Below are 13,309 nucleotides of genomic sequence, written 5' to 3' on the forward strand. Positions count from 1 at the left end.
ATGAAAAAAAAAAAACAAACAAGTTTTTAACCAAAATAACCAGACAAGGGACAGGGGAGTTTGAGAAAAGCATAACCTGCTTTATTTTTTTAATTTTTTTTTTATTTAAATAAGGAGAATTCTTTCATATGGAAAGAGCTAATACAATCACATATTTGAAAGGAGAAACAATAGGTACTGAAACGAGGAGAAGGGCAATAAAGAGTGTGCCGCAACTGGCCTGGTGATTCCGTGATTCTAATTCCGGTCCGAGTTAAAGTTTCCAAAAAATATAAACAGGTTGCACGTTACACAATTATCCATCGTCTGCCCTTTCAAATATCTGGTCTACATGAAAAGACAAAGAGAGGAAAGGCCAAAAAAAATTTACTATACAGGTCATGAGGTTAAAAGCTTTAAGGAGGACAGTATCCCCTTGAGAAACAACAAATGCAATTTATACAGAACCAGAGGGAAGATTCCAGCTAAGGACAATGCCTTGAGACATGCTAAAGGGTGAGCGCCTCACTGCTGCAGCTGTGATTCCTGGGGGAACAGTCAAGGACATGTGGAGCAGCCAGAACAAGCCACTAAACCCAAGGGAGTGTCTATGGCCACTGGGAAAACCTGGTGGTCTTTGGATTAAAAGAAACAAAAACAGCTGGACTCTACTTAGTCTTTCTTTTGCTTCAGTAAAACACTCCTGTTCTGTCCACGGGCCACAACTAAGCACACTGGTGGCTGTTGTAAATTAAATTTTATTCACAAATRCAACTTTCTTATGAAGAAACTGGGCTGCTGAATAAAAAAGAACCAACGCCACAAGGAATTAACCTGCGCTTAACCAGCCTGGAGCAAAAGGGAGGGTTAATAAAATGCAACAGAAGGAGGTCCTGGCATGCAGGGATGCTGACTGCAACATGAATGGAGAAGCCAAGGGGTGAGACACAGCAAAAACGCTCGGCTCATTTTGAATTCCTATTCTAAATACACAGGAACCACAGGGCAGCTGTAGCTTTGCAGCATTCCTGCAAGGAAGGTGTGGGTGGAGTGAGAGCCTCTGCGTGAACACCACACGCACGGAGTGCAGCGGGCAGCAAACACATCCAGAGGTGCTGACACTGCACAGCTGGCACAGCCAGGAGCAAGCTATGGAACATCAACAGCAATACCTGTGACTGTGCTGCTTCTGCTTGTCACTGAAATTTTACTGAAGTGCTTTTTTCCCTTTTTTTTTCTTCACTTCCCATTCAATGTTGATTTGTTTTTAAATGAAGAGCTAACAGCAGAAGTGGCAAGGAAGGCAGCACTGAGTGGAGCTGCTGTCACTGCTGTCACTGTGTGACAGGGAACTGATCACACAGGYAGGTGCTTCAGACCCTCTGCTGAACATTAGCAGCAAACTCAGCCTCTGGAGATTCCTGCTTCACCCGGCTGTTGCTGGAAAGATGGATTCCACCTTTCCCTCCCACTGCACCCTGCCTTTCCCAGCAGAAGGAGCCGGCAATTTGGTAGCTGACTTCCAGTCAAAGCAAAAGCAACTCACAAAGGAATAAATCAGCAATAAATCAACCCTTCAGCAGTGCAGACAGCAAGCAGGACCCTCTGTAACCGTACTGACACATTCTGTGCATCTCCATCCTCCTCTTCACGCTGCATCTGTATCAGCGTTTCAGCTCCCTTGGCATTTCTGCTCCTTTGAGGATCAGAGGCTTCTCCTTTTGACCCCAGAGCACCACAAACTGCACTAACCTTGGACTAGCTTTAAACAAACAAACAAACAAGCAAAAATATATGCCAGAGAAAGATATTGCACCGTAGAAATTTGGGCTCTAAAACTGTTTTCCATCACACAAAACTCCACTAARTGAGAGAGTCTTGCCAACTGCAGCTGACAGTCACGCAAAGGTGAGGAATGGAATGAAGCTCACATGCATTTCTTGGCCTTTCCTGCACAGAATAATTCAGACATAATATATAAATAGAGCAGTGAAACAATTACTTTTTCACCTAGACCTACAACATCAAATACGTATAAATAAATTCTAGTGTTTTATTCTGTTGGGGGAAGGAATGGAGGGATTAAAAGAGAAAGAAGGGTGACCTTTTTCAACAGGAAGTTTTGTAGTTCTGATGGCATTTACACCAGAGGGACTGCAGTAACTTGGATCTTGCAATAACCCAGTTCCTCCAACACATTTGACCATTTTGAAGTCATACAGGTGGGAGGAAGGAGGTTAGTGTCATTGTAAAGCTGAAGTAGTGTGTCTAGAGTAGGAAAGAGATGAGAAGAGGGGGGCTCAGGTAAGTCTCTTTAGCCATTAGTTAGATTCTGGGCTCRTATTAGCTAGGGCCAGCTGGGCAGAAGGATAATAAAAAAAAAATCCCAAACAGACAATTCTGCTGTTAATGGTATTTCAGGTGAGAAAATTGAAACGAGGGTGGGATGACTTACTGGTGGTGCAATCTTTGGAAAACACTGGGAGCAGGACTAGCAGATGAGGATGCAAGTCTGGGAGATGTCTGAAGGTTGGGGAAGTATTGTAGCTAAATCTCAAACCCTGTACTTTAAAGAGGATGCTAGAGAGATGCTGGCACACTCTGCTCTGAAATTAAAAATCCATAAAACCTAAGAAAAAAAGAGCTCTTATTTTTTCTTAAAGTACCATCCTATCCCTTTCCCTTYGGGTTCTCTGCCATGATCCATGGGGACACCTGTGGAGAGGGGACATTACTATGCCTAAGTTAGTTTAGGTTTCTAAGCTCTTTAAAGCTACTGTATAAAAATCATATTTATGCCTAGCTTAAAACTTCAAATGCATCCTTACAAAGTTACAAAGGATCTTTTTGCAGAAAGGGGAGAGGGGCAAAAAAACAAAAAAAAAGCAAATGAAGAAACAAGAACACCTTTCAGATCCCTTCCCCAATACATTCTTTGTTCAAAATATCTTCTTTGGAACCACCACCAAATGACTTTCTGCCACCCAGCAGAGGCCAACRCACAGCCCGTGAGCAAGCAACCATCTCCAAAAATGGTTCTGTCCCTCACTTCAGAGTGACCAGCCTACTTTACATTTTGAAAGAGCTAAACAACACAAACCAAGTTAGCTGAAAGTAGTTTTTACTTTAGACTAGCATCAGGTGAAGGACTCCAAGCCCTTTTAGGGTCTTGTAAATCCATCCTAAAAAATCTACGTACACACGCACACACACACACACACACGCGCACACACGTAAACCAAAACCAAACAGCCAAAGAAATAAAACCCAACCTCTCCCACTGGGATCTTCCTTGTGTAGATCATCAAAAACTGGAGAGGAGTGGTGAGGTGATGATGCTGTACACACACTATATGCAACTGCATCAGAGTAAAGAACCCTTTGCTGTTCACCTGGGGAAGGAGAGGAGAAGGATGATTCCAAACTGCCTCTGTAACCACGCGGTTCCAACAGGAGGCTCCAAGTGTGCTAAAACGGCTGCCTTGCAGAGGGGCTCCCTTACCAACGTGCTTCTATGCAAATTTCACAAAAGGCCATGGATTAGAGGAACAGAAAGCAAGACTCAGGGAAAAGAGCAAAGCTTAGGAGAGCAGCCCCAAGGGATGAACACAATATAGGACAAGTCTCAGGAGACACGAAGAACTCGAGCAGCCAAGGCAGGGAGCATGAGAGAGCATCACAACTACAAAAAGTAGTCCATACAGACCCGTTGGCACTAGCCAACTCTTCYGACCCATGTGCTGTGAGGAGAATTTTTTTTCCTAACAAATGTTACATTTTGTAAATCTATGATTTACATTTTGGTGTGTTGTTTTGCAGTCACTAAAAAWATCCAAAACCCACAAAAAGGAAAAATCAAACACCTAGATCTGTATTAGCTTGCAACAGAAATCTGGTGGGGTTTTTTTTCCCTTAAAATGCAAATGCCAAATTTTGTTGCGCACAATATACCCCAAAGCTGTGTTGAAGTGGTGCAAGTTTCAGGATTTATGCACTGATGTACTATAWRTCTTTAGTACACATTTACTCCTAAYACAAGCACTACTTCTAGCTTAAAACAAAAATACTGAAAAATTAACAAATGCCGTAACTGTCTTSTTTTTTTTTTTAATCAAATAGTCTGAAAGGCTAAAGCATCTGGGGAAATATACCCAAACAAACTCGAACTCTCAACATAGCACAGAACCATATACAAAACTAAGCAGAGTTTTGTCAGAACATCGTTTTAGCTGAAGGGAATTCTTTTCCGAAAGGAATGAGGAAAGCAGAAAGAAGAGGGGGAATGAGAGAACATATAAAAGTTCTGCTATAAACAAAGATACAGCTTTTTTGTAAAAACCTCAGCTGCCTTTAAAATGAAAAACCTCAAACTAACCCCTCTCCCCCAGTAGCCACTCTGCTGAGACAGAAGTAGGGAAGGAGAAGGACGGGCTTTGCCAAGTGAGCAATCACAGCTACCTGTGGATGGGGCATGGGGAGGGGGAAATAAAAAAAAAATGGCTAAAGCCACTTAAAAGTCACATGATTGGTTGGTTTTAAAGCAAGCAGGTCAATGTCATATCCACTGTTTCAAACTGCTTTGTTGGGAGAGGGGCTTGAATGATGTCGCTGTAGTCAGTCAGTGTGGGGTGGGGATAAATCTGGTGAGATTTTCAGGAGATCCAGTGGGGTCCAGTCTAAGCTGTGGTGCCTCTCAGGCAGCAGGACCAGCYGGGCATCAGAGGTGCTCCTAGGCCTTGCTCTCCTCCACTTTGACTGCCTGAGGTTTGATCGCTCCTGTGCGCACTGGCTTCATCTGGTTTGTGGAGGCTGTTTCTTGCAGCTTCACTGCTCCCAGATTGGCTTTGTTATCATCCACCCGCTGCTTTGCCTTTTGACACACAAAACCAAAGCATTAGATAGGATAGGCACCTCTAGGCAGGCAGAACAAGCAAACTCTGACCACYATTCATGCAAGACATCAAATTTTCTCCTATAACATTTCACATTTAAGAATCTGTGTCTCGCATATCTGGCAATGCAAGTAACTCATAAAAATTCCACAGCAGAACAGGCAATCCTCTGATCTCTCTTGACTTTCAAATCAGAGAATTACTCTTGGACTCAACAGAAMACCCACCTATCCACTATCACTGCAGGAAAAATGCAGCTCCCACATGGAGCTTCAGTTACACAGGCCTTTCTGCCTCTCCTCTGCAGCCCAAGACACAAGCACAACAGTGTAGAAGAGCAGTTATTTTTGGGCTGTACAAAGAACTCAGGTACACTACCTGTTGTACATAGTGTCCTTGCACAGAGCCCATGCTCACTGCTGGTCCCGACGGCTTCCCGCTGGGGCTGGCAGAGCTAGGCCTGGAAATCGAAGAGTCGACAACATTCATGGAGTAAATTCTACAAYGGAATGAGAACCTTATTCATGTGTGAAAGAAAAAGACAGCAAAGCAGCAATAGACAGGGCACAAGTCTGTGCTGTGCAGATCAGTGAGCTCCACAGTGCAAATGACAATGCAAGAGTTGGTTACGAGAAAAAAGTTTAAGCAACTGCATGTTCTAAAAGCCTCCATGACCTGATGTGTCTAGACACAAGCATACCTATCCTTAGGACCACGAACGTTTATTGAACGATCCTCCAATTTCCCACCTTCACAAGGAACAAAAGCACACACCAATACCAGCCTTTGAGACTCAGTGAACAAGTAACTTTATGCACTTTCCACAAAACACCAAATCAGACAAATGTGCTGACCCACACCCAAAATGAAAGCCATGACCATGCATTTAGACACAAGTACTTGGACTGAAGTAAGCACATTCTAGACAYGGAAACTCAGGTGGATCTTGTACAGGGATGATGGTGCACCACGTGTTTCTCCCCCATGCTGACTAAGGAGCCCAAACTCTGTAAACCTCTCACCTGTACGTGTGTGGGGATGGTACAGACCCTCCGGAGGACATGCTCTGTTTACCATCGGAGAAATGAAACCCTTTCATTTCCATCTGGGAGGACTACAGAGGAAAATGAGTGAGAGAGAGTATCATCTTTGCATTCACAAATCACTCATTACTTCATAGAAACACTTAAGCCGTATCTTTGCCCTTCTCCCCATTGTGCCCATTAAAAATAGTATTTTTCAGGTGAAGAAAGTGAGGCTTGTAAGTGAAATAATCTGTTTGTATTAAAGCACCAAGCCAGCAGCACAAGCAGATACAGAACCTGGAAGTTAACTGCTGTGCTCTCTCCATTATAATAGACAAACGTATGATATGAATCCATCAAACCAGACATGACATTAATATACCTACTCAAATGGACAAGCTTCACAACAGAGTGAAATATCTGGGCAGTATTCCAACTGTGTCTGGAGCTCACCACCCCTCAAGCACTCTGGGGAAACCTGTGTAAACATGTAATAAAACTGGAGACTCCAAACTGGATCAAGGTAAGATGTGGCTCCCTGGAAACAGAATGACCAGCAGCAAAACCTGAAAACTGCCGGCTTGCACTTTGGAGATGAGGGGAAAAGGATTCCTTCATTTTAACAGCAATCCTTGGCTTGGGTATTTAAGGATCCCAAASAAGCCATTCTCCCCTTTAACAAGCAAGGAGTAACACTTCAACGCAGGAGGGGTTACTGAATGCCATGAGCAGCACCAGGAGTTAATCCTTACCTCCCTGCTGGCAGCAAGAACAGAAGGCTGGGATCCAGGAGGGAGGATTCTTCGGGGAGCTCCTACAGGCAGGTTTTGCCCCTGAGGAAGCTGGATGGACTGTGGCAGAAGCAGGGGCTGCTGGCCAGAGCCGTAGCGGGGCAGAGGCAGCTGGGAGCCAGGCACAGGCATTGTCAGCTGCGTGACAAGGACACGTAGTTACCTCAGTGGCAGTAACAGTCTCGTGTTTGACATGCTGCCTCCCAATACCCTGCAAGCACAGCCTTGCCAAAGGAAGCTCCCAAACAGTGCAGTCTGGCAGGGAATAAATGCAAATCACAGTAACGGAGGGACTTTCACACTGAAATGGATRTTCTGGCAGCGCTGCCAACACCTTTATCAGATGGGTTTTTAACATGCCACCAAGTGAACAAAACTGCCCCCATCCAGGGGCTTTCCTAGAGCCCAGTTTCCCAGTCTTCCTCACGGTCACTTCRTGGGTCTGTTTTCCCTTGATACAATGGCAGTGTCAGCGCAGTGTCAGGCACTTTGTTTTCACCTTTGCTGCCCAAACCAGAAAGTCTCCTACACTTTTACACCAAAATATTTTGAGGATTGGACCTCTAGATAAGCAATGGGGACTTCAGTTCCATGTTTTGCCGTGAGCTTCAAACAAATGATGGACACGTTAAGAACAATTACAAAAAATTATGTAGCTCTGGGCTGAAGTGCCTCCTGTTCCCTCTCATTTTCTCACAATTGTTGGATTTGGGATGTTCTACCAACACTTTAAAATAAATAAATAAACTAATCTAAGKCTGGTAAAAGAAACCAATTTACTCCCTTACGATGGATGAAGTTTTTCTTCAAATACTCAGTTTGCCAGTATTCTCTCTATTTTCCTCACCTAAGTTACTTTCACAATTAAYTCTTTACATCAGTCACAAAATAATCCCTCTGAAACAAAAAATAAACCTTAACAAGTTGCACAAGATAAACGTAAGATGAGTTTAATAAAATTATAAAATATCTCAAGAGAATCAGAGGACATGACCACAAAACACAGCTATGCTCACAGTAGAATTCAATGTTTTTATGTGAACCATGCTTTATTAAAACATTTTCACACATTGAAATTTCTGTTAGGATTCTGCCAAACAGCCAGATCAGCAGAAGCTGTAAATAAAGCTTGGACGACAAATGAACTGAGAAGACAGATGAGCCTTTAATACAAGTTCCTAGTTGCCCTGGAAGCTGAGGTGATGGGAGAGATGATTGGGATTTGGCTCTCASAAGAGGTACTTTTAGGACAACCACTGCATCATGGCCTCCTATGCATGCAGCACTGGAAGGTTTGACTTCCAAGTTACAAAACGACATCTCAGCAGGGACAGACAAGGTATTAACAACCATCTCATTAAATAAGGTGCTGCGTATGTGAAACCACGGTTCACAGAACAGTGTCTCAGCGAAATCTTCTGCCTCTTTACAAAGAGTTTAGTTCAGACAGACATGTTACAACCCATTCTCAGAAACAAGTGGCTGTGAATTAGTCTGGACCAAAGGAGTGGCTCACCAGCCCTGCTCCTAACCTGTGTGAGCTGAGAGTCCATCATCTGGGAGGCTCCCATACCAGCCTGGTTTATCTGCCCCTCATAAACCAGTGCCTGGCTTCCGTTCATGGGCTGATAGGGGGACCCAGACTGGGTTTTCACCACCTCCAAGGGCTGCATGCCTGGGAAGGCGGAATATGGAGGCTTCAGAGCAGTGCCTCCTGTCAGGACCATGGTGCTGGGCTGGGACAGACTGGGGTGCATATACACCTGAGACCTGCAGGAGAAAAACATCCTCGAGTCATTATGCAGAAAACCTTTGGAGACTGTACAAACACACACCCTGCCAACCATATCTGGCCCGCAATCAGGTCTGAGACAGCTAAACTGACAGCTTAAAAATAAGCTGTGATACTACTTTCCATTTTAGTTACAAGGGTTTTTTTACTTCTTTACAACCACATCCTTGTGTTGCAGGAATATTCAAGAGAACAACACTGTGTAGTATCTAGTATTTATGTTTCAATATCCCACACAACAACGTGTGGATTAGCAGTTAAGGGAGGATTCGGGTTACCAAAAGTCTGCAGCAGTWTTGCAAAGCAGGAWAAAAACAGAAGTTAAAGATTCCAACAGCTCTAGCTAATATAAAGAGTTTATGTAAACCTCAGTGTTTAGGTTTTTGAGGTACTAAGTACCAATTCAGATCTTTTACCCTCAGGCTCCCTACACTGGCACTGCTGTTAGGGGAAAGAAACTGCATTCCAACAAAAGGCAAAGGGAAGAAGAGTGTGGAGTACCTGATCAAGGTACACAGGCATCAGAAAGAAAAGAGAGTAGGCCACAAGCAAAGGGAAACTGGAAGCAGTTACCTGAAGGGCTGTATGGAACTGTACATCTCCTGGGACTGGGAAACAGGCAGACCACCCCTYAGTCCAAGCTGAGCTTGGGCCTGTAAGGACGTGTGGAGGGAAATGGGAATCTGTTGAGCAGCAGCAGCCTGCAGAATAAATTAACATGACTGAGAGATGCAAGAGGAGCCAGAAACTCTCCAAAGCTGTTAAAAACCCATCAGTTTCCTGCATAAATCAATCTGCCATAGTAATTACCTACACCTTGCCTTTACCCAGCCCTTCTTCATTCCACAGAACAGCAGCAGTGCCAGGGAAAGCACTGCACAGGCACCCAGAGACTGATGCCTGGAAAAAGTGTTTGATGGACAYGAGGGAACCAACATGCTCCTCACACAGAGCAGGCACTGACAATCCCAGCTCTCACCTGCCTGCACTGTACCTTGACAGTGCTCTCCCCAGCCCTATCACCACCCWAATTACTAGTGAAATTACTCATCAGTGTTGACTGACTGTAGAATTTACTGAAAGTCGCTTTATCTCACACAGAGGCCTCAGCACCTGCTTAAGTTAAACCCAATCCAAGGGCACTGGTGCAAAAGGGGAAAAWCTCAATTCCCTCCCTTCAGCTACACCAACCACCTTTGACACCCACTGGGAAGCAGCACTCAAGGARCCTAAAGGGAGCCACAMCTAAGCTCCTTTGGGCTACAAAAGRGAAAAAYTACACCTCAGGGCTATGAAAGGGAAAAAATTACACCTCATTTTTTAACTGTCACTCTGAAGGCTCCTTAAAAAACGACTTGCAAGCTCTTACCTGTTGGTAGCTTTGCTGCTGAGGTATCGTCTGAGGGACCAGGCGGGGCTGACTTGCAAACACGTGGCCATCCAGATACAGGGGTGGAATATGGTTACCTGGGCATCAGAAAAGACAGGCTGTAAATTGAAGGTACACAGGAAATACAGTACACTGCAGAGATCTGCAGGTCAAGATTATTTTCTACCTCTCAACAAGTCAACACCAACACAGTACCTATTTAGAAGCATCTGTAAATGTCCACACACCATCTGTCCTATGTCCACACACCAAATCTGAGGACTGCTGAGAATTAATCATACCTTTTCCATAAGAGACTAAACGTAAAYGCAGGTTTCCCACCTCCACAAGAGTCAGACACTAGCAGTTCAGAAATTGGTGACCTGTACTRCAAACTGCTCCTAAATGCCAGAAATCTACTCTGCAATCATCTTTTCTTTGCAGCTWAGAGGGACAGGAAGAGCAACTGTGGTGTTTAGAATGCTGACACATAAGATCTAAAAGCCACATTCACCCCAAGGGTGGCACCAGTTAGTAACTGCTGTGCCACTACCACACCTGAGCTTCTGTGTAGATTAAGAACTAAGGTTAGGGTGGGTGAGAAAGGAAATCACCTGACTGGAACAATCTGTTTACCAAGGGGAAGCTTATAACAGAGTCACTACACATTTCACTCTGCTCTTGAATTGAGACGTAAGATAGTGCATACATGAGAAGCCCTTTGGGACCCAGGAGTCAGAGAATCCAATACATTTCCTCATTCCAGATGCGCTCTCTAGTTACACAAAGTAACATGACTGATTTAAAGCTTTTCCTRTAACTCAAGGACAGCAACACCTTTYCCCCTSCCAGAGTCCTGTGAGCTAYGTGCCAGTTGTTGTTATTACCTATAAGAGCCAAAAAAAAGGTGCTCAGAACCTGTGACTTCAATGGCAAAAAAAAAAGGAGAGGAATGCTGGCTGCTGATACTGGGATTATTGAAGCCTCTCAGCCATGGGTCTCTTCCCTTCTGCTCTACTACTGAGACATSAGAGAGACCTGACACTACACAGTGAAAGCTATCTTTGTTTTAAGCTTATACCAGTCACATTCCTCAAAGTGGGGAGACAGTCACTCTTTCTGTCTTGCCTCAGTTGCTAAAAATCTGCCAAACACCAGCCAGCCAGTTATTTTACATGGAATCTATTCTCACCACGCTCTCATCGACTAGAACCAGAGATTGACACCCAGATAGCAACCAGACAATGCAAATGCTGCTGCTGCTGCAGTTTGCAGGTACCTGGAATAGATGCAGAAGGTGCTACGGATGCCACAGGCATAGGAGGCATAGAAACTCCACCAAAAGAGCTGTAGCTGACACCGTTGGAAGCTCCAACACTGGAAGGAGGCTGGATGCCTGAGCCTGCGCCTCCTGGGGAGTTCTGTTCTGGTAAACTCGGAGAGTTTTCCCAAGCTTTACGAGCAGACTCCATCTACAGAAATGAAGGACAGTAACTACAGACAGTTCAAATGGGGAGGGCAATAACAAAGCCTAGAGTTGCTCATCTGTGTCTTATSAGTTCAAATTCTCTGTAGTCTAGGCACAGTGGAAAGCTGGCAAGTCTGAGGTCAAGGAATTCCACAATTTTTAAGGGCAAGAATCCTTCACAAACACTCAAACCCCTTGGAATTTGCTGAGCTTCTTGGGTTCGGGGTGGAGTGATTATTGTTTTGGTTTATTTGGTTTTGTTATTGTTGTTTGTACATTTTGTTGGGTTTTGTTTGGTTTTTGCCCCTCTCTTCACACCATCAGGCTCCCAGAGCAGCCACTTTATCCAGTATCATATATGAAAACTGTTACACTGGTTCTACAATTGGCAAGGACTTCTGCACCCAGGACTTGAAATACACACTCATGTTGAATAGCAGATATGCCCAACTTTTATAGAAGCTACCAAAGGTTTAGCAATATTTAACAAAACACTCTGGAGCTCTCTCAACCCYTCATTACTCTGCCCATAGAGACATGGTATCCACACACTTTCAGCTTCCTTACCTTAAGAGTAAGGTCTGCAGTGGGGAAGGACATGGGGTTSAGGCCGATGCAGCGCTGGAGATGATGATCCCTTCGCAGGATGGGAATGGACTGCGTTAGCCCTGCCTGAGGGGAGAGTCGTAGAAGGTGAGTACTTGTAAACTCTTAGGAGAATGTCATGAGCCACCAAGCCCAACAGAGGTCCAGCTGGGCAGCTCCCGTAACTGCACCTCAAAGGATTCAGTCCCCAGTGGTATTGCACAAGTCAAGCAYGACATTAAATCATGATCCATTCTGCTCTTGCAATAAAGGAAGCTTTGGTTATGTGYAAAGACACCCTTTTATGCTGAAACGTACCAGCTTCCACTTAAACATCAATTTAATCCAGGAACTTCCATTTGCAGARGAGTTCTCCCTCCTGTGCCAAATTTAGAAACTACCTTAAGTTTCAGATAAAACCTGTTTCTGAAAGACCATTTCTAAAAAGAAACACACCCTTTAAGACAAATCTCCAAAATCAAAACTGAACAGCCTATAAACTTGAAGACATTTCAAAAGCAGTTTTGTGTGTGTCTCACATCRCTGTCCACAGCTGAGCTACCACCTGGGCTTTTAGTGTGCTCACTCTTCCACAYAGAATGATGAAATACCCAGATGGCTGGAGTAAGCTGGGAAAGCTCCAAAARGGCCTGACCAGCAAGTTACAGTTCTCTGCCTTGCTGCAGCAGGTGAGACCTTCTGAGGAAGGTGGGCAGCCTGGGTCTAAACATGCCACTATCTGCATCATGGCCATGTCCAACACTTGTGTGTCTCAGGGAAGAGACTGGTCATTTTTGAGATGGCTTTACACAAGTGACAATGGTAATGAACTTGTTCCCTGTATCACTTCTGAGTTTGTGACATTCATTTTACCAAGGTATCTCGAAGGCACAGGTTTTCAGTAGCATGTGCTGCCTAAGCATGAAGTGTGAATTCAGATACAAACATGCTTGCTCTCTTTGGAAGCCTCTGAGGTTTACCAAAGGAGTATTTCCAATGAATCAATGCCAAAAGAAAAAAATACTTACATTACTGGCCAAGGCATCCTGCAATTTGGTGACAGGGTTAGCTGCAGTGCCAGAGGCAGAACCAGGTGGCAAGCTGAAGTCAGAGTCCTGAAAAARCAAAATACACAAAATTCAGACTGAAGTCCATAAACCTCCCATCTGTTTTACATGGTTAATGACTTCAGCCTGAATCATGACACTACAAACTAAGGATTGTCCTGCAGTAAGTTTTGCTGGAAACAGAAGACCCTTCTTAGCATTCAGCAGCAGGCAACCCCCAAAAGCACACAAAGGCTTAGATGGCCATAGCTTTCTCCCTCAGCTCTGTTACCACCCCAGTTGGTCCTTGGGACAGTATTTCCAAGTGGATACTACATGTTTGCCAGGACATCTTGAGTAAC

The 13,309-nt window shown here is 44.3% G+C and overlaps 1 protein-coding gene across 4 annotated transcripts in view; it reads right to left on the minus strand.

Annotated features, from left to right (window-relative positions):
* Positions 1-69: 69 nt before the first annotated feature.
* Positions 70-13,309, minus strand: part of PRRC2B (proline rich coiled-coil 2B) — a 33,349-nt gene continuing 20,109 nt past the window's right edge. For 2 of the 4 annotated variants that reach the window (XM_057371594.1, XM_057371593.1), the window contains exons 22-31: positions 12,930-13,016; positions 11,884-11,988; positions 11,128-11,320; positions 9,849-9,946; positions 9,053-9,180; positions 8,220-8,457; positions 6,649-6,825; positions 5,894-5,985; positions 5,250-5,331; positions 70-4,849 (exon numbers count right to left, since the gene is read on the minus strand). In XM_057371594.1, the coding sequence (XP_057227577.1) occupies positions 4,709-4,849; positions 5,250-5,331; positions 5,894-5,985; positions 6,649-6,825; positions 8,220-8,457; positions 9,053-9,180; positions 9,849-9,946; positions 11,128-11,320; positions 11,884-11,988; positions 12,930-13,016 (1,341 nt within the window). In that variant the 3' untranslated portion in view covers positions 70-4,708. Of the gene's footprint in view, positions 4,850-5,249; positions 5,371-5,893; positions 5,986-6,648; positions 6,826-8,219; positions 8,458-9,052; positions 9,181-9,848; positions 9,947-11,127; positions 11,321-11,883; positions 11,989-12,929; positions 13,017-13,309 lie in introns of all 4 variants that reach the window. The other 2 variants (XM_057371591.1, XM_057371590.1) reach the window with 1 other exon arrangement.

This window comes from Malurus melanocephalus, unplaced genomic scaffold, assembly GCF_030028575.1.
Source record: "Malurus melanocephalus ecotype Western Australia unplaced genomic scaffold, MMel_1.1 scaffold_149, whole genome shotgun sequence".
NCBI lineage: Eukaryota > Metazoa > Chordata > Aves > Passeriformes > Maluridae > Malurus > Malurus melanocephalus.